Source organism: Eriocheir sinensis, chromosome 37 (assembly GCF_024679095.1).
Source record: "Eriocheir sinensis breed Jianghai 21 chromosome 37, ASM2467909v1, whole genome shotgun sequence".
NCBI classification, from domain to species: Eukaryota; Metazoa; Arthropoda; class Malacostraca; order Decapoda; family Varunidae; genus Eriocheir; species Eriocheir sinensis.
The window spans coordinates 10994071-11013654 of NC_066545.1; the positions used below are offsets into that span (position 1 = coordinate 10994071).

A 19584-nucleotide genomic window follows, 5' to 3' on the forward strand; every position below is an offset into this window, starting at 1 on the left:
GAGATAAAGAGGATGGTTAGCAAAAGGAAAGGAAGATGAGTGGAAGACATAGTATATAATAGGTGAAGAGAGAGAGAGAGAGAGAGAGAGAGAGAGAGAGAGAGAGAGAGAGAGAGAGAGAGAGAGAGAGAGAGAGAGAGAGAGAGAGAGAGAGAGAGAGAGAGAGAGAGAGAGAGACTAAATTATCTGATAGAGGAAGCAGGCTAGGAAGAGGAGGAGAGGAAGGGAGAGGAAGGTAACTGATACAATAGGAGGAGGAGGAGGAGGAGGAGGAGGAGGAGGAGGCTAGGGTCATTTAGTTACTCGGCTCATTAACACGATTCTTTATGAGTACATGGGAGGCTTTGTCACTGTCGGCGCTGCTACTTCTACTCTCCCCTAACACCACCACCATCACCACCACCACCACGAACACAACCACCACCTCCACCACCACCAACAACAACAACACAATAACACTCAGGGCCACTTTCACAGTTCGCCATGATGGGTTAGTACGCCTCCCAACCAATACCAAAGACTTAGAGCCGATTTCACAGTCCAACACAGTGTCTTCGTAACAGCCCGAACCAAACTATAGAATCCCATACAATCCAAAATGGTGAGGTCTTCGATGCCACACTAAATACACAAGACTTTTCCTGTATGGTTTCGTCAGATTTGTGAACTTAAATACAAACACCAGACACTATACAATGAAATTTCGAAGGCTCTGGTATTGGTTTGGGAGCTTACTAACCCATCATGGGGAACTGTGAAACTGACCCTTAGGAAATTCCCAGTGTAGTGTTTGGTGTTCATATTTAAATGGGCTCCCTCCCACCACAGACACAAGGGCCAATGCGACGGAGATGAGCACCGAGGCCACGCGCAGCTACAATGTATTCCCCTAATTTTACCTTAACTTGGCCATAGGGTATGAGTGACCCATGCGAATGACGTCATTGCCATTGTGTTGTATGGTGGTGGTGCTCTGAGGGTACCCACCTCAGTAGCTTCATGTGCCTGCTTGACAGTGGGTTGGTGATACAGGGTGTTGTACATGTCCCTAGGATATTGTTTATCGGATGATAATTTTTAGTAACATTTTCAGTACTGATTTTCATACCAAAACAATACGTTTTATTAAAACTTTACATTTAATTTTTTTTTTGTTTTTTTTTTAAAGGTTGTTCTAGGGTTAAAAAAAAGAGTAAAAGAAAGAGGAAAATGGGGACCGTTGTAAAGAAACAACCAAAACAAGGACTTAGAAAATTTAACGAGAAGCGTGATTGAGTTAAGAAATTCGAGGAAGCCACATACGGGTAACGTCTTGTGTGTGTCTGGTGTTGCACTGAAAACCTAACCATTGTGGAGTGTGGAGGGTTGAATAAAAAAAAGGAAGGAATAAAGAAAAGTTGGAAAAAAAAGCAGAACAGGTAAAGAAGAGACGAACAGAGGAGGGGGAGGAAGAAAAAGAGGAAGAAATTAACAGTAGGAGGAGGAGGAGAGAATGAAGAGCCACCGTGTTTGGACTGTGAAATTGGCTCCAAGATGCTACTACCCTATACTACCTATCCCTAATACTATAATACCCTACCCTAATATGCCCTACCCTGATAATAATACCCTATACTAACCTACTACACTGTGAAACTTGGTAAAGACTAATAGTTAAGTCTCAGCTATCATCATCAATAATAATAATAACAGTAATGGAATGGTGATAATAAACACAATGATAATATTAATAAGTGCATCAACCATCATCTTCATTTTACAAGCACGTTGCGGCAACACACACACACACACACACACACACACACACACACACACACACACACACACACACACACACACACACACAAACAAATCATAAATATCAACACGAATACAACAACAACAATAAATAAGAACAAAAATATAGGCGTAGAAGTTATCAAAATCACCGAACTACAAAAAGAAAACAAAAAAATGGCTCAACAAACTCGTGAATTCTCTTTCTGACGCGGAGAGAGAGAGAGAGAGAGAGAGAGAGAGAGAGGGGGGGGGGGAAGAGGAGGGGACTTGAGGCGGGCGCGTAATCATAATAGCGATAAATAATTCTAACCAAAACACATAAACTGTTACCTGCGGACGGAACATCACACGCGCGGACAAATTCTTTCGTTCCTCCCTTTATAAAAACAGAATATATTACGGGGAAAGGGACGAGAAGAGAGGGAACCGCGGGGAAGGGAAGGGAGGTCAAGGGAGGAGGAGGAGGAGGAGGAAGGAAAGGAAGGAGAGCGGGAAAAGGAAAGGAAAGGAAGGGATGGGAAGGGAGGGGGTAAAGAAAAGGAAGGTAAAGAGAATGGGAGGGGATTAAGGGAAGCAGAGAAAGGGGAGGGAAGGGAGGTAAGGCAGGGGAAGGAGAGGGAAGGGGAGGGAATAAGGGAAGGAGGGACAGGAGAAGGAATAGGATGGAGCAAAGGAAGGATCAAAGAGAGGAATGGAAAGGAAGGGAATGGGAGGGGAGGGAGGGGGGAATGGGAGAGAGAGGGAATGGGATGAAGGGAAGGATGGGTCTAGGTTACAAAAAGCCGCTAAGATACAATCCCACAGACTTCCTTCCTCCCTCCCTCCTTCCCTCCGTCCCTCCTTGTTTCTCTCCCTTGATCCCTTTCTTCTTTTTCTTCTCCTTTTTCTATTTCTACTTCCACCTCCTCCTCCTCCTCCTCCTTCTCACTGCTTCATCTCTTTTTATTATTATCTGCATTTTTGTCTTTCTTTTATATATTTCTTCTTTCCTTTCTTCCCTTTTTTCTCCTTCCTTCCTTATTCACCTTATTCATTCCTCCTTCCTTCTCATCTTTCTTTCATTTCTTTCATGTTCATCTTACTTCCCTTCTCTCTCCCTCTATGTTCCTTCCTTTCGTCGTTATGCCACTCCTCTCTCTCTCTCTCTCTCTCTCTCTCTCTCCCATCTGCTCCATCCGCCATATACCAATTCGGGAAACGTAAACAATTATACGCACAATCATCGCAACACACACACACACACACACACACACACACACATGCACACACGTAAATAAGACAAAATTCGCTAATGCTCCGTTACGTCACGATGTTAAGCGGGAGGAGGAGGAGAAGAGGGAGGGAAGGGGAGGGGAAGGGGAGGAGGAGGAGGGGGAGGGGGAGGGGGAAGAGCAAGAAAGAACCAAGCCAAGCGGGGTCAAGCTACATTACGTGTTCTCGCACTGACGAAAATTGCTGAGCCTGATAATTAGAGGAACCTTTTGTGTGGAAGAGGAGGAGGAGGAGGAGGGTGAGGCGGAGGCGGAGGGGAGGAGGAAAAGGACGAGGAGGAGGAGGGTGAGGAGGAGGGCGAGGAAGAGGAGGAGGAGGAGAGATGATAAGAGTCAGAAGGATGCTGCAGAGAGGATATGATAGTGGAAGTGAAGAGATGAGGGGAGGAGAGTGGTAGGTAGTGACATGATGGAGAAGAGAAGGAGGACGAAAAGGAGAAGGAAATGGAGGAGGACAACGACGAAGAAGAAAAGTAAATTGACCGGTTTTTTGTGGGTTTATAATCACGGCGCTGTAACTACTCTTGTTATATGGCGCCGACGGAAAGTAGATAAAAAAATAAAGTAAATAAATGGAAAAGGAATAGGAGTGAGTTCCATATCCCAGTGTGAAGTATACGAGACTGAGATGCGCTTTCCGACTGGAGATGACCGGAGGTGAGGACAAACAAGGTGTCATCACACAGTGTAAGCATTCCTTGAGCCCCTTGCCTCAACACATGGTCTCTCAAAGTACTGCAAACAACCTTTCAATGTTTTCACAGTTTGGGAGCGCTGAGCTTATAACATTTCATAGTTAAGGTACCAAGGTTTATTCAGCATTTCACAGGCTAGCACATCAGTCCTTTTTCTGGCTATAAATGATGCCCGTCTAACTCAGAGAGACACGAAAACAGCGCTGTCAAAAAGGTGGTGAGGTCTCAATCACGTCATATCAAACTTGTATATGTCCACCTGTGAACAATACAAGTCTTGACACCGGATCCTAAACTGTATCCATCTATATATTGTTAAAGATGTACAGGAGAAAAATAATGAAGCAGGAGAACTAGGAGGAAGTGGATAATAGGAGCGAAAACAGGAAAATGAGCTGAATGAAAATGAGGAGAAAGAGAAGGAGTATAATTTTGTTAGGACTTAGGATGAAAATAGTGATGTAGTAGTAGTAGTAGTAGTAGTAGTAGTAGTAGTAGTAGTAGTAGTAGTAGTAGTAGGGATAGTGGCGGTGGTGGTGGTGAGGGCAAAGATAGTGTAAGAGGGTGTAATAAGGGTCACTTTCCAACGCTCTCACACGCCTTTTTCGCCTTATTGGAGAGGCCCCGCCTTGGCCACACATCCCATCTCCCGCCACCACCACCACTTGCCGGGGTGGTGGTGGTGAAGGGTGGGGGGAGGGGAGGGGGGAGATGGGTATGTGGTAAGGAGAGGGAAGTGGAGTGAGAGTGAAACGGGATATTGGTAGGAAAATGGTGGTGGTGATGGTGGTGGTGGTGGCATATGGTTGATTATAGTGGTTGAAGAAACAATGACGATGATTCTGGTTCTTCTTTTCCTTCTTCTTATTATTATTATTATTATTATTATTATTATTATTATCATTGTCAGGTAGTGTTAAATGATGTTGATGAAGATAATTGTGAGGTGGTGAGTACTTAGCTAAAGGTGCAGTAGCAGAAGTAGTAGTAGTAGTAGTAGTAGTAGTAGTAGTAGTAGTAGTAGTAGTAGTAGTAGTAGTAGTAGTAGTAGTAGTAGTAGTAGTAGTAGTAGCAGAAGTAGTAGTAGTAGTAGTAGTAGTAGTAGTAGTAGTAGTAGTAGTAGTAGTAGTAGTAGTAGTAGTAGTAGTAGTAGTAAATAGTAAAACGAAACCCAAGACGAACTTTAAACGAAACCGACGACAATATCAAATTATTTCTTGGAACCTTCACCACCACCATCATCACCACCATCACCACCACCACCATCATCACCACCACCACCACTACTGTCCATATGTGGATAATAATACAGATAATAAAACACCTGGTAATGCCTATGAACCGAGAGAGAGAGAGAGAGAGAGAGAGAGAGAGAGAGAGAGAGAGAGTCATCCACACTGTCATCCCATTACCATTTACGAAACATTATCACCTTCGTCTACCGCGGGGACAGGAGAGAGAGAGAGAGAGAGAGAGAGAGAGAGAGAGAGAGAGAGAGAGAGAGAGAGAGAGAGAGAGAGACTTTTTTAACGTTTCACATCAACACACTTTTTGTCCATTTGTTCTTTTCTTTTTTTTCTTCTTTTTTTTTACCTGGCATCTCGTGGGACCGATGAGGAGCCGCGATAAAGTCAGGGCGAAGGTGTCTCTCTCTCTCTCTCTCTCTCTCTCTCTTGGGATTGAACTCTTCTAAAATTGACTATGGTGATGGCGATGAAGATTAATGGACTATGATAATGTGTACTGGAAGTGGGGAAAGTAGTTGTAGTAGTAGTAGTAGTAGTAGTAGTAGTAGTAGTAGTAGTAGTAGTAGCGATAATAGAAGCGGTATCGTTTTATCATTACTTAATTCAGAAGACCAAGTATCATTCAAAATCTATATAGTACCACATTATTATGTTTCTATTACCCAGAACTACCACTTTCACCACCAACAACACCACCACCAACAACCACAACAACAGAAACAAAAATAAACCCCACCCAGATCACCACCACCACCACCACAACATCCTATCACCACCACCACCACCACCATTACCACCACGACCGTTCCTAAGCCAAATAATAAACTTCATATCAGATCTAATTACACGACATGCCCTTTACCAATGCCTTAATTATATCCATCCATCCCTATAATCTCCTTCAGTTGCAGCTTCGTGTATGTCATCCCCCCATCAAGCAATGTCTATTATTAACGCAGGATTCGAGATAAGCAATTAGTGTAAGGCGGAATTGAACGTATGGGTATTCTGGTTGGGTTGGGGGAGGTAAGGAAGGTACTGAGCATGGAGGGAGTGGAGGAGGGCGGTTTACAAATAAGGTGCCCGATAAACAATAACTACATCAGAACATTTAACGAACCTACACCATACAATTGTACACTCTTATACTGTCTTTCCATCTCCACTAACCCTCTTCCTCTTCATACTCCACCCTTGATTAAAAAGTATAAATGAATAAAATGGTAAATATGTATAAAATCACTCCGCGCGTTGGATAATACTTTTTGAACATCTACAGTAAACAGATTGTACTTATAATCCAAGCTCTTTATACCTAACCTTACCTAACTCAAGCTGACCTAACATAAACCTATATAAACCTGATATTAACAAAGCAAACCTCCGAACCAAAGCTATCTTCCAAAACTAGCCTAGCCTGACCCCAGATTACCTCCCAACTTAGCCTATCCCAACCTAACCTCCTAGCCTAGCACAGCCTAACAACCTAGCCTAGCACAGCCTAACAACCTAGCCTAGCACAACCTAACCTCCTAGCCTAGCACAACCTAACCTCCTAGCCTAGCACAACCTAACCTCCTAGCCTTGCACAACCTAACCTCCTAGCCTAGCACAACCTAACCTCCTAGCCTAGCACAACCTAACCTCCTAGCCTTGCACAACCTAACCTCCTAGCCTAGCACAACCTAACCTCCTAGCCAAACCCCAAATATTCAACCATGCGTATTGGATAGTTGTTCCCTTGAGCCTTTAAAATGTTAGGTAGTTAGGATGATAAGTTTCCCAAAGAGCGCTCGTGTTAAGAATATGACCAAAAGAGTAACAAATAAAAAGATATTCCCACGTTTCCTCAAGGCTCGTTCCCAAGTCCCCCCCTCTGGAAATTGTGAACGCCCCCCCCCCCCCATTGGAGGAGACCGCCCTCTGAGTTAAAAATCATTAATGTAGGAATTTGCTGCCTTTGCAAATACACAATAAACAAGAAGATATTAATGATATTGATGAAAAAGTAAAGAGGTAGGTAGGAGAGAGAGAGAGGAGGAGAACAAGGAGGAGGAAGAGTACAAGAAGAAAAATCATGTAAACTTACCCTCATTGTAGCTTGACAGAAGGCGGGAGGGAGGGAGGGAGAGGAAAATTGCACCATTCCTCCTTTATTTCTGCTGTTTTCGATGTCCATGCCCACTCAAACACTTCTACGCTTCTTCAGTGTTATAGTATACTAGTCAAAACATATACCGGCGGCTTGACGATGTGAATAAACGGTAAAATGTAAGGACAAAACACACACACACACACGCACACGGGAATGTTTATTTTCTGTTTCCATCAATTCAAATTCCGCCTCTCGATCGGTACTTACTACTTTGATTTATACATTTACTGGGTTTATGTAGGTTGCTTTTTTATACATTTGATTCATATAGTTTGTTTTGGTTTATAGAATGGCGGTTTATTCAATGCTTATACGGTTTGTTTGGGTTTATAAATTTGGTTTCTAGGTACAGTTCCGTCTCTCATTCGGTACTGTTTTGGTCTACAGCAGAAGTGGAAAATTCGGGCAATAAAAAAGCATAATCAGCATATAACAAATAACGACACATTGGCCCTTGAGTCTGTGGCGGGTGACATATCCGGGTGAGAGAATGACTTATCCAACAAGGGTAATGGGTAACTTTTCTATATATTATTCGTTTTCTGCTTTTTCGAATAATGGACTTTGCTGGGTTATTGTTATGTTTAGTATTGTGTATTAGCATCATTATTATTAAGGGATATTATGAAGAAAAAGAAGAAGAAAAAGAAGAAGAAGAAGAAGAAGAAGAAGAAGAAGAAGAAGAAGAAGAAGTTGAAGAAGAAGAAGAAGAAAAAGAAGAACAAGAACAAGAAGAACAAGAAGAATAAGAACAAAAACAAGAAAAACAAGAACAAGCAGATGCCGATAATGATGAAGACGACGGAGGAGGAGGAATAACAGAACAAGAACAAGAGCAAGAACATGAAGAACAACATATAGAAGAAGCAGCAGCACAAACGATAAAAAAGTACTGCTACACAACCTCCTAAAGCACAGTTAGTTCGTATAATGACCCACAAGTTCACTCACTCCCTACGTAGGCGAGTACACGTGTGCACCGCTGCGCCACATGAGGAGCAGCAGCAGGGGGGTGTTGACGCCGAGTTGGGACCCACGGCACGCACTTCTTATACGATCCAAACTCAATCATGCACCTTCGTCACACGTCCTTAAGGGGGGTTTCTACCCGAATAATTAAAAAAAAATTTAAAAAATTTTTATTCGCTTATTGGAGGCTAATATGACCGGCCTTTAATTCCCAGCAATGTTTAAAGGCCGCGTGACAGTTTAAAGGTCCCAACTGTCAGTTTAAAAGGCTGCCCAGCTGTCAGATCTGTCAAATACCTTTAAAAATCGTGAATACAGTAATTTTTCTCGAAAATTACGCAAAAAAAATAGTTTATTTTAGTCTCACCTCCTTTACATACGTTTTCTCAAAGCTATCCCTTTGAGAGAACGGGATTGTGACCTGTGAAGAGGAAGGGGAAGCCACAGAAGCTGATAAGGAGTTTGTTTACAAGCTTGTGAAGGACATTTACTGTGTTTTTCTGCTCTCTACCTATATTTTCGAGGATGGGAAGGAGAAAGAAAAGTCTGGTGAGGCTTCAGAAGTCTCATAAGGAGGGTTGAGAGAAAACACCTTGAAGATCAGCCCTCTACATCAAGCTCTGCTAATGTGAGTACCTCTGATGATATTCTCCTGCCAAGCACTTCAGTTGAAGTCCTTGAAGGAGATACAAGTACTCTAGAGAAGAGAATGTCACTTATAAGAGATGTTATAGGTGACAAAGCTATGCAGATAAAGCACAAATCTCCACACCGAAGAAGCGCAAGAGGGAAGCAACTGATGACAACTATGCTCCAGGAGAGTTTTAGTGTTGTATTAGCAGTTGAGTGAAGGGAAGGAGCCCACCACTGGTACAAAAACACCCCTTGATGATGAAACTGCTTTTCCGAGAAACCCCAGTGGTGAGGTGCCTTATGTACCGGTAAAGGCTCATTAGGTTAGAAACACTGTATGATATTGATTTACTTACATATGATCAGGTGTGCCCAGAAGTACTTCCATACCAAAATTCATAGTTGTATAGCAAAAAGAAATAGAGTTACTAAAGAAATTGGAAACTTTTTCTTTTTTTAGCTCTCCTGAAAAAAAGCAGTTTTTCAAACTAAAAATGCTATTTTGTCCCTATTTATGAACCGATTATCATGAAACAAAGTGCATTTTAAAGATCAAGATGTTTGCAACAGCTTGTCGAGGGCCTTTTTTGTCTATTATTTTTTTATATATTTTTTTGTTAATTTTCTTTTATTCTTCTTAGTTACTTTTTTTAAAATTCAGATAAAGAAAATCAATAACCTAAATAATAAATCTGCCCTCGGGATCTTATTAGAAATGCATTGAAATATAACATATTCGAAAACCATGACCGTCACTGAAAAAATGAAAGAGAAATAGACCTATCCGTTAACATGTAAAAGGTGGGGGTAGAAACCTCCCTTAAATAAACCATCCAGTCCACACCACCCAAGAGCCTAATAATAGTATCCCTTGGTCTGAAATGGCGCACCCCAGAACCAAGGAGACGATATCTTATACTCCATATTCATAAACGTAGCCTATCACTCTCCTATTACGACTATTTCTTAAGACTGACCGGGTTTTCATGGGCTTTTATTTATTTTTTCCTTCCGTTCAAGATGCAGAAGCCGTGTAAAATTCACGCTGGGGTCACAAAACTGTTCATGAAAATCCCAGCAACTTCCAACTTGAGGTGCAGATATGTTTAAAAATACGGGCTTTGAGGAGATTGCTAATATAGGACTCAGACACTTCCGCCATCCACATCAACTATTTCCAAAGGCTGAAGGTTTTTTTCAGGTTAATTGTACAGAAACTTTGTCAAACTACCGCAGGGGAATATAACTACCCATGCAGGGGCGTTCCTAGACATTTTGGGGCCCGGGGGGCTCATTCCCATTTGGGGCCCCTCTTATGGGGTGAGAGGCGAGCACAATGAGCCAAAGCAGCTGCGGGGTTTAGTGGGGTGCTGTTAGCCCCCACCCCCCACCCCGGGAAAAATTTTAGAATATGAGCAATTGTAGAACCATTTTAAAGGCACTTGTAAATGCAAATTACAGACAGCTTCCTGGCCCATTTTCTTCTATACCGTCTACATACATTTAAGGCAGACTTAGCTATATATTATTCTTTATTCATAATTCTCTCCCTCTTCCACACATGACACTGACACCTCAGTAATCAATTGCCTTAGATCGGCCCCCGGGCCCTGCCCTTACCCCAATCAACGTTACCCACCCTCCTAGGTCTATAATGGTCTCCATGATTGGAAGGGGGCCCCTGAAGAGCCCTATTTCTTTGACATAACATTTTTGTTACATTTTTGTTTACAAAATTGAAAATTGGGGCCCTTTAGTGAGACCCAAATTTGTCTTTCGGGTCCAAATATAAATGGGGCCCTTGACCATTTTGGGGCCACTGAATTTAGCTTGTCCTCCTGCCATAGCAGCAATGGTTAAATTTCGCATTTTGGGGCCCCCCTCACTTTGGGGCCCGGGGGGCGATTTCAAACAGCCCCCCCTCGCCCCCCCCCTCAGGAACGCCACTGTACCCATGGAAATGCCCTTAACTCCAACGAAAGCCTTGTCAAATGTGTGTGTGTGTGTGTATGTGTGTGTGTGTGTGTTGAAATGTTTAATAATTTGCCCCATAGTCTCCTTGGTAAAAGACTAAGATGTTTTAGACTCCTTGGTAAAGACTAAGGAGAGAATTTATAGTCCCCTTGGTGAAGACGGACCATCAGACTACCGTGTATATGCTTCGGGCCGGTAAATTATCGCTCGTTCAATCATATGAGGCAAATGCAATCATTCTTCAAGAGATTTTAGTTACATATTCACCGTACGATACCACGACACTTTTTTATAAGCCCTCGTTCCTCCAATTAAACAGATCTTTACACCCACCGATTTTTAAAACTTCGTAAGCCATAAAAGGGATAGAAAAAGATATAGGTTAAAAATCGCCTGCAAGAAAAAAAGTTGTACACACCCACTGATATCTAAACCTCGCACGGAAAATAAAAATAACGAATTAGATTTCAAAGAGAAGAGAGATCCAATTCATTTATCAGATTACCTGGCCGGGGTAGTAATAAGTGACCTTGAAACAGAGTCATGCAACCAACGGCGATGGCATGAAAGAGAGGCCGGCGGGACGAGGTGTGAGTGACCGCCGAAGTGAATCAATATGTATAAGAAAGAACAAAGAAAGACGAAGGCGAAGACAAAGAAGGAGAGAGAGAGAGAGAGAGAGAGAGAGAGAGAGAGAGAGAGAGAGAGAGAGAGAGAGAGAGAGAGAGAATGATAGGTGAAGCTGCTGGTTATGATGCTAAGGACTTGCGTGTCATTGAGTCAGCTATTACTAATGAATATTGATGCAGCTATGGGGAGAGAGAGAGAGAGAGAGAGAGAGAGAGAGAGAGAGAGAGAGAGAGAGAGAGAGAGAGAGAGAGAGAGAGAGAGTTTTATTTACATAGATATTCAGGCCTAACAGACCCTTCAGGTGGTCCGTCCTTAAACCTAAGTTAAATTATATAAATCAAATGGCACCAAGACTTTGCATTTCTACTTTAGTAACTATTAAATTGAAGAGAGAGAGAGAGAGAGAGAGAGAGAGAGAGAGAGAGAGAGAGAGAGAGAGAGAGAGAGAGAGAGACGTCCTACCTTTCACGCTGTCTCTCTTACTAGATTATACATACGGAGACGTTGCTAACACGCTTGCATACACAAACACGAATGTATGTACGGACTAAAATACACATACAGACCCAAACGCACACACGCACACACACACACGCGTGGATATAATTTTGAACTCAGCTGGCGACGAGAAAATTCAGCTAACAACCGGGGAGAGAGAGAGAGAGAGATGCAGCCTGAATGACCAAGGGGAGGTCGCGGAGGACATATGGACAAGCGCCTCTACTCACCTCTGAATCCCAAGTATCTCAATCCCTCGTGCTGAAGGCTAAACAGAGAGAGAGAGAGAGAGAGAGAGAGAGAGAGAGAGAGAGAGAGAGAGAGAGAGAGAGAGAGAGAGAGATGATAGAGTTTAGGTGATCATGCAGACTTCGACGAGAGAGGGAAAATATAGAGTTCATAAATTTGTCTTCTCGTCGATCGTTTCCATGTATATGCGAGACGCGGGGAGGCGCTTAGATTCCACTCATTCTCAGGTGTTTATGCATCCACATAATCCTCTTTTCAAACTCAGTCAACCAACCTCGCTATTAGTCACGAAAAAATAGAAGAAAGAGCATCAGGAGGCGTGGAAATGCAAGGACACGGAGCAGTAACACAGAGGCAATGATACTTTTCCTTCCCTTCGCGCCCCCCCCCCCCCCCCCCCCGCACACACGCTATACACGCGCACTCACACAACTCTCATGAACGACAGGATTCACAGCAAATATTATTCGTATCCTGGTAACTTTATGCATTACACGTTTCCCATGAAGATAAAAAGATAAGAGGGGCGGGTGTGGAGAGATTTCAGAGTAAATATCTTAAAATACACCTGACTCCAGACTCCATTGCCTGAGTTGCTTATCTTTCCCCTCAGTATGGAGTATGCATCAGTATGGACAATGCATCTCACGTGTGGGGGGGCTCCGCTCACACAGCACTCCTCCTCTTACTGATAGTCTTCTACCTCTTAAATTCCGCCGCCATGTTGCCTCTCTTTCTACCTTGTATCGATATTTTCACGCTGACAGCTCTTCTGAACTTGCTAACTGCATGCCTCCCCCCCCCCTCCCGCAGCCTCGCCACATACGACTTTCTACTCAAGCTTATCCCATTATTGTCCAAATCCCTTACGCACGAGTTAACCAGCATTTTCACTCTTTCATCCTTCACGCTGGTAAACTCTGGAACAATCTCCCTTCATCTGTATTTCCTCCTGCCTACGACTTGAACTCTTTCAAGAGGAGGGTATCAGGACACCTCTCCTCCCGAAATTGACCTATCTTTCGGCCACTCCTCTTGACTCTTTGCAGGAGCAGTGAGTAGCTTTTTTTATTGTTTCCTTTTTTTTTGCTCTTGAACTGCCTCCTCTACTTAAAAAAAAAAAAAAAGTACCCTGCGTGACCTTCTAGTTCCCTCCCTCTCTCTTTAGCCTCCTACTTAATTGAATTCTACACCCTCCTTCCTTTTCGTCATGGCCACTCATCACTCAGTCTCTATCATCACTACTTATTAGCATGTTCAGCCCTTGCACCTTCGTCCCCATAGATTTGACCCCATTACCCAGGTTGAATAAAGATGAGAAATGGGAGAACTGACTTTACCGAGTATGAAGACAAAGAAATTAAGAAATAAAGTATTAGTGTGTTTGATTGTATGAGTAATTGATGATGTGCTGGAAAGACATTGGTTATGCCAGTATAATCTTTCAAACAATCCAAAATGTAAGTGTCTCCTAACATAGACTTTACAAAGGAACTATTAGACTTACAAGAAACAGAAACAGAAACATTGTGATGCATCTGGAAAGGTAAATAAAACCCATTCTGGTAAAAACGTTGACACATTGTTCTTTTTACTTACAAAAATATATTAGCATTTTATTTAAACTATCAAAGATGGCGGTTTTGTATAAACCTTTATCACCACTTTCAGTGAGGATATTCCCCTAAGTGTTAAAAATCCTGTGCTATCTAAATGTTCTGAGAAAAGAACTGTCATACGACTTTGTGCGTTTCTTTTTTTGTCTGTCACCTCTGAGTCTCTAACGTGAACCGAGTCATGTTCAATCTATGTTTGTTACTCAATCCTACATAAACAAGTCTTGTGGCATGGCGTCGGGTGCTAAATTTGGTTGTGAGCGCTTACATGACGAGGCTTCAAGCAGGCAAAGGATGTCCAGCATCTCTTAAGGGCACACACAGCACCATCAGGCAGAGACATCTCAGAGTCCTGCCAAATGGCAAAATATAACTAACTCCAGTGGCAAATGTCTAAGTAATTTTTCAGCTACCTGAACCCATCAAGTTGAAATTAATGAAAATGTATGCATATAATTAGTAAGTAGATAAATAAGTCACAATAATGATCACCCTGTTTCTACTTTTAACCTGGAGTGCGACCACATTCAAGAAATGATAAAGACAACATAATGAAATAAGGAACCTTGTACACCATCTAAGTACTCTTGTCACACATACATAGTTTGAGTCTCACTTCATTATCATCAAGGACACAATCAAATATCCTGCAGCCTATCAATGAGCTGTTAAAAATTGGCTTCCAAACATGAAAAATAAAATTAAAAAGTGGCTGCAACCTTGGTACATGTACTGCCATACTGATTTACTTATTCCATCAGTGAGAACATCAAGAAGTTAAGTTATCTCTGCATGGTAAATGAACAGAAGGAGCCTTTTTAAATTAAATGATAAATCTCAAAGAAAAACATATGTAAGACAATACTCACCACATTTGCTAATTCCTGGCAGTAAAAGTTGGATACTTCCTTATGTAGGCCACATCCCACCCTCCGGCCAATCTGTGTTTGTCAAGTCCCCACACACTATGCTCAGGATCCGTGATGTCACCTCCCTGTCAGCACACACACATCACGGCTAATGCGCACCAGGAACCACTGACACTCACTGGCATCAAGACACATATTGCAAACGTGCATCACCTGACACGGCTGATTCAGAAAACTCATGTCCCTTACGATAGTTGACTGGCAATTATAGACCTACTGAACTCTTATTCCACCAAAAGCAACAGACTTTGGTGTTGACTGACTGGTACTTTGAGCACATTAGAAATCTAATTATTAAGCTCCCTAAAAAAGCACACTTCAAAGGCTTATGTACTACAGTCATTTTCTTTAGGCAAACAGCCATTAGGAACAGCCCTTAGTAACAACATGAAACACTCAGCACACAAGCAATGTAGTCCTTCAGTTTCCTTTATATGCACTGTTCAAACATCTACTTTTGTTCTTCCTTTATCTCAACATACTTTCAACCAATCATCTTCACTTCATCTAAGGCTAATAATGTCTCCACATCACAAGGCTCCTCTATCACAAAGGAATAGTAATGGTTCTCCGTACCCAATCTATAAACAACCCTTACCCTTCCCTTCCTTCACATGTACAGCCTCCCCCTCCCCCTTCCCCTCACACTCTCTCGATGCCAAGACTCATTGCCTACAGCTCTACCTCCACATATCTATTCAGTGCTCTCCCTCCTCTTCTCTACTCTGCATGGTAACTACTCACCCCACCACCAGCTCTTACATATTTAAACAGAGCACTATACATACCAAACTCTAGTAAAGATAAATACACATGCACAAGCCAACCCTATACAGATTCCATGGATACAGAACACATTATAACTTAGGAAAAAAGCACATCATATAAAAGAGGACAAAAATGACATACCGATTACAAAATTATTTCTTCTTTACTACTGTTAGCCTCTATATAAAACTTAGCCTTACTTTTGATTATATAAAACTATAGCCAAAAGTAGACCTTCACACACCAAGCAGCTGACTCATTCTTCCGCGTGACCTCAATACCACTCCTTCCGTCTCTCCTCTCATCGGACGGCTGCTCCTCCTCACTCCCTCAAAAGCCGTCACCTCCCCACTCTCGTCCACTCCCTCCTTGTCTTTGATAGCGCTTATGAAAATTGAAGTGTTTGACAGTTCATGATCACCCTTCCAATTAGTGCTTGTGCTGGTAAAAAGATTGAACTAGAAAACTGAGGTGAAGTACAAAAACAAATACAAAAAAACAAAAAAACTATCATCAAATTAAAGAATGCTTGTCTATACTTTAGCATTAGTTCATTTTTGTACCCCGGCCGAGCCTTCTAGATTTGCTTTCTGTCTAGCACGAGCAATAACTGGAAGTGAAGTGTAAAAAACCTTTGTCAAAATAAAGAATACTTATCAACACTTTAACACTAGTTCATTTTTATACCTCAGGCATCTCCCTTAACATGAGCATTTATAGGAAGGCTGCATACAAAGTGGTGAACAAACTCTGCGTACTCTCCTTCACACTCGCACCTCCACACGAGACATTTGTTACCCCGCCACGGAAAAGCAGGTGTGAGTGTTGGCCTGAGAGCAAGGCGGTCGGTTGGTCTTACAAGAGCGAAATTCGAACCTAGAAGAGATGGGAACAATGTGGTGATGAGACATGTTAACCAGGCAGAAGAAATTTAGCCTAGAAATGAGGGGGCTTTATCATTTTCATCTGAGGGTGAAGAAAATGCCTGAAAGTAGAAATAGCAGGAATAATATGATGATTTGCAAAGGTGAAAGACTTACGCTGAATATATTCCTCCTAACTATCTTTGGTACACAAAATAGAGGATATATCCAATGCTAAAGTTTTGCTCAGTCATAGAATTCAAAGGGAAATCTAACAATATCACAAGAAAATTTAACACTGTCATATTGAAATTAGAAAAAAACTTACAATACAACTTAAATTAGTCAAGGCACGGGAAAATGATAGGTAATAGAATGTACCTCTGTTAGTTAAGCATTCTAGCAAAGACTACTGTTGAAGGCAGCTGAGTACCAAGGAATAGTGGTGGTGATGGTCATTACTGTTGGTGATGGTGTTGGTGGAGTAAAAGTGGTGGTGGTGGAGGTGGTGGATGAGTGATTTAAATACGGTTACATCAGAGTCAGACAGTCAAGATACAAGGGTGACTTAACAGTTACAAGAATCATTCCAAAATTCATGATGGAAGGATGTCATTCTAAAATTGAAAGACAAACAGTTGGCATGTGTGAATGAATACATTACACACGGGTGTGTGCACATAGACGTAAACTAGTGACGATACATGTATAGCTATATACTGTGACAGAGGGACAGTTTCTAAAAGACAAACAGACAGACATGAAGGTTCTACATGGAATGTATCCAAACAAATTTGTACACAAGAAGTAGTGTGTGTACTGGCAAGCCTTATCTACTTTTGGGTGCAGGGAAGGGGCTCTGCGTGGGGGGAGGGATGAGGAGTGGGACAATGGGAGGGGTGGCCTGGAAGGAAAGTGGAAGGTCAATATCTCTTGGTAAATTAACTTAAAACAGTCAGGCTAGGTTGAGAGAGCTAATGCTGGGTCAGGTCAGGTCAAGGTGAGGAGTCAGAGTCGGTGCGACTGGGGCTGGGCCGCTGCTCCCTGTTCTTAGGCCGCACGCTGGGCAGGGGGGCATGGGAGGAGGCAGGGGAGGGGCCCAAGGAGGACGGGGCTGTAGTGGTGGTACCAGCACGAGGTGAACATGGGGAGGAGGTTGTAATCTGGGAGAATGAGGGTCCCTTCCTGATGGGATGGGTGGCAGAGGTGGACAATGGGCTGGCCTGTGCTGCAGAATGGGAGGGGAGGGTGGAGGCTGCTACAGAAAGGGTCATTGCCTCCCTGAGGGGTGAAGGGGTGGCCCTATGGGACTGTGAAGGGGGGGGCAGGGCCACACTCTCTTGGCTGGCCGAGGGAGGCGGCCCAAGTCTGCTCCGGCTCCCGAAGGCCAAACGCCACGGCTCATGGTGTGAGTCTGAGCTGCTAGACACTCCCTGACTCCTCTCCAGTCCAGTGTCTGAGGAGGAGGAGTGGAGGGGGACAGAAGGGGCACGGATTGCCCCTCTCTGCTCCTCCTGCTGGGTGGAGGGGCCAGGACGGGGGGATTCTGACGCACTCCGTCGTTGTGGTGGCGGTGGATGTGGGGGGGAGGGGGGGCGGGCCACCTGTGGGGGTCCTGTGCCCTGGGTGGTGGTGGCGGTGGCAGCCGGTGACCCACTGTCCAGGGCGTCAAGTGCTTGGCTAACACTACGGAACCTCTGTACCCGCCGCAGCTCCTGGCTGGCGCGCTCCCGCTCGAAGCGCTCATCCGTCAGCTCCCGCTTCCGCCGCTCCAGCTCGGACTCCAGCTCTGCCGCCTGAGTGCGCAGACGCTTGCTCTCCCGCACCTCATCCTCCAGCTGACTCTCCAACTCAGAAACCTGGAAGAGAAAAGATGCACCAATCACATGGCTGTCTTCCTTATGCTGCATGTATGACTATGGCAGGGCAATCTCCTATCAGTTTGTATTACCAGTAGCCAAGTCGCCCACAGTGATGCCGGGGTTGGTGTTAGAAAGAGTACGTAGCTTCAAAACCATCCCCCAGCTAGAAAATAAAGAATGCTTGTGCAAAGGGTGATAACAGGGAAGCAGAGATGACAACAAAGTGCAGTACTGAACAAGAGATTCATAGGGCAATGTAGGGTCCCACAGTTTTTGTTGGATGAGTTTTATGATGCTGAGGGAAGGAATTTGTATTTCAGATATATCAACAAATGAAAAAAAAAAAAAAAAAAAAACAGCAATATCATATGTGAACAATAAATGAGGAATATTTCTCCAAGGGAATGACACTCTTAGCAAAGCAGGAAAGATAATAGGAATCACTTACTGAATGTTAAGCTTGATTAGAACAGGGAATGTTTATGGGTAAGGAAATCAGAGCTTGACCCTTACCCAATAACTGCTGTTCAAACAATAAGCAAAGGGTCTACCAAAACAATTTCAATGAAGCTGAGGGAAAAGAATAACATGTTTTTGCCAGACTAATTTTTTGTGATACCAACATGTAAACATCACTGGCATATTTTCAAGGGGGATGGCATAAGAGTAAACCACAGTAAGAGCAGACTCACCTTGCGCTGTAACTGGCTCTTTTCCACCTCCAGCTGCTTGATGCTGGCCTCCGAGGACCACTCTGTGCGGCGCTTCTGGTTCAGCGTCTCCTCCAGTGAACGCACGGCTGACCTCTCTCCACTCAGCTGCCCGGCCAGCGCCTCCACCTGGTGCTCCAGCCCTCGACGATCCTCTGTCTCCTGTAAACCGACATGCTGGATGACTGCCCAATTACTTCTCAAAAAATATCAACACTACAACATGTAAAGAAACGAATAAAGAGGTTGAGGGCTGGTGGAGTATATGAAATAACAATAGAATGTTGACATAAAGTAAAATGTCAAGAAAAATCCTGCTATGCAACATAACTAAGAAGCAATGAATTATGTCACATGATTGGAGGAAAGATATTAGGTACTGTTGTATTATGCAAAAGGATAAGAAATAAAAATGCATATAGCAATTATAAGGGTATAAGTCTGCATACTTCACATCATGTATCTTGACTCTCAATGAAAATGGAAGAGGTGATTGTTTGAGTGGGTCACTGCTGAAAACCTTGGATATCATTTTGGACAAACAGAGTTAGCTGTAGTCATAGCTGTGCCCATTACAGTAAAACAAAACCAAGACTCACAAAATGGAGGAGGTGATCCTTTTCTTAGCCACCCTAGAGGGAGTTCACCTGAATCAGTGTTAACATAGATAGCAAACATATCATAAATTTTGTACCCTGTTTTATTTTATTTCCCTCATGACTGATCTTTAGGCCTC

At 43.1% G+C, this 19584-nt stretch overlaps 1 protein-coding gene across 1 annotated transcript in view; it reads right to left on the reverse strand.

The window, feature by feature from the left end:
* Window positions 1-13660: 13660 nt before the first annotated feature.
* LOC127008192 (centrosomal protein of 135 kDa-like) overlaps window positions 13661-19584 on the reverse strand; it is an 82358-nt gene continuing 76434 nt past the window's right edge. Inside the window, exons 27-28 of the mRNA XM_050879880.1 lie at window positions 18831-19010; window positions 13661-18135 (exon numbers count right to left, since the gene is read on the reverse strand). Coding sequence (XP_050735837.1) covers window positions 17272-18135; window positions 18831-19010 — 1044 coding nt within the window. The 3' untranslated portion in view covers window positions 13661-17271. The remainder of the gene's footprint in view (window positions 18136-18830; window positions 19011-19584) is intronic.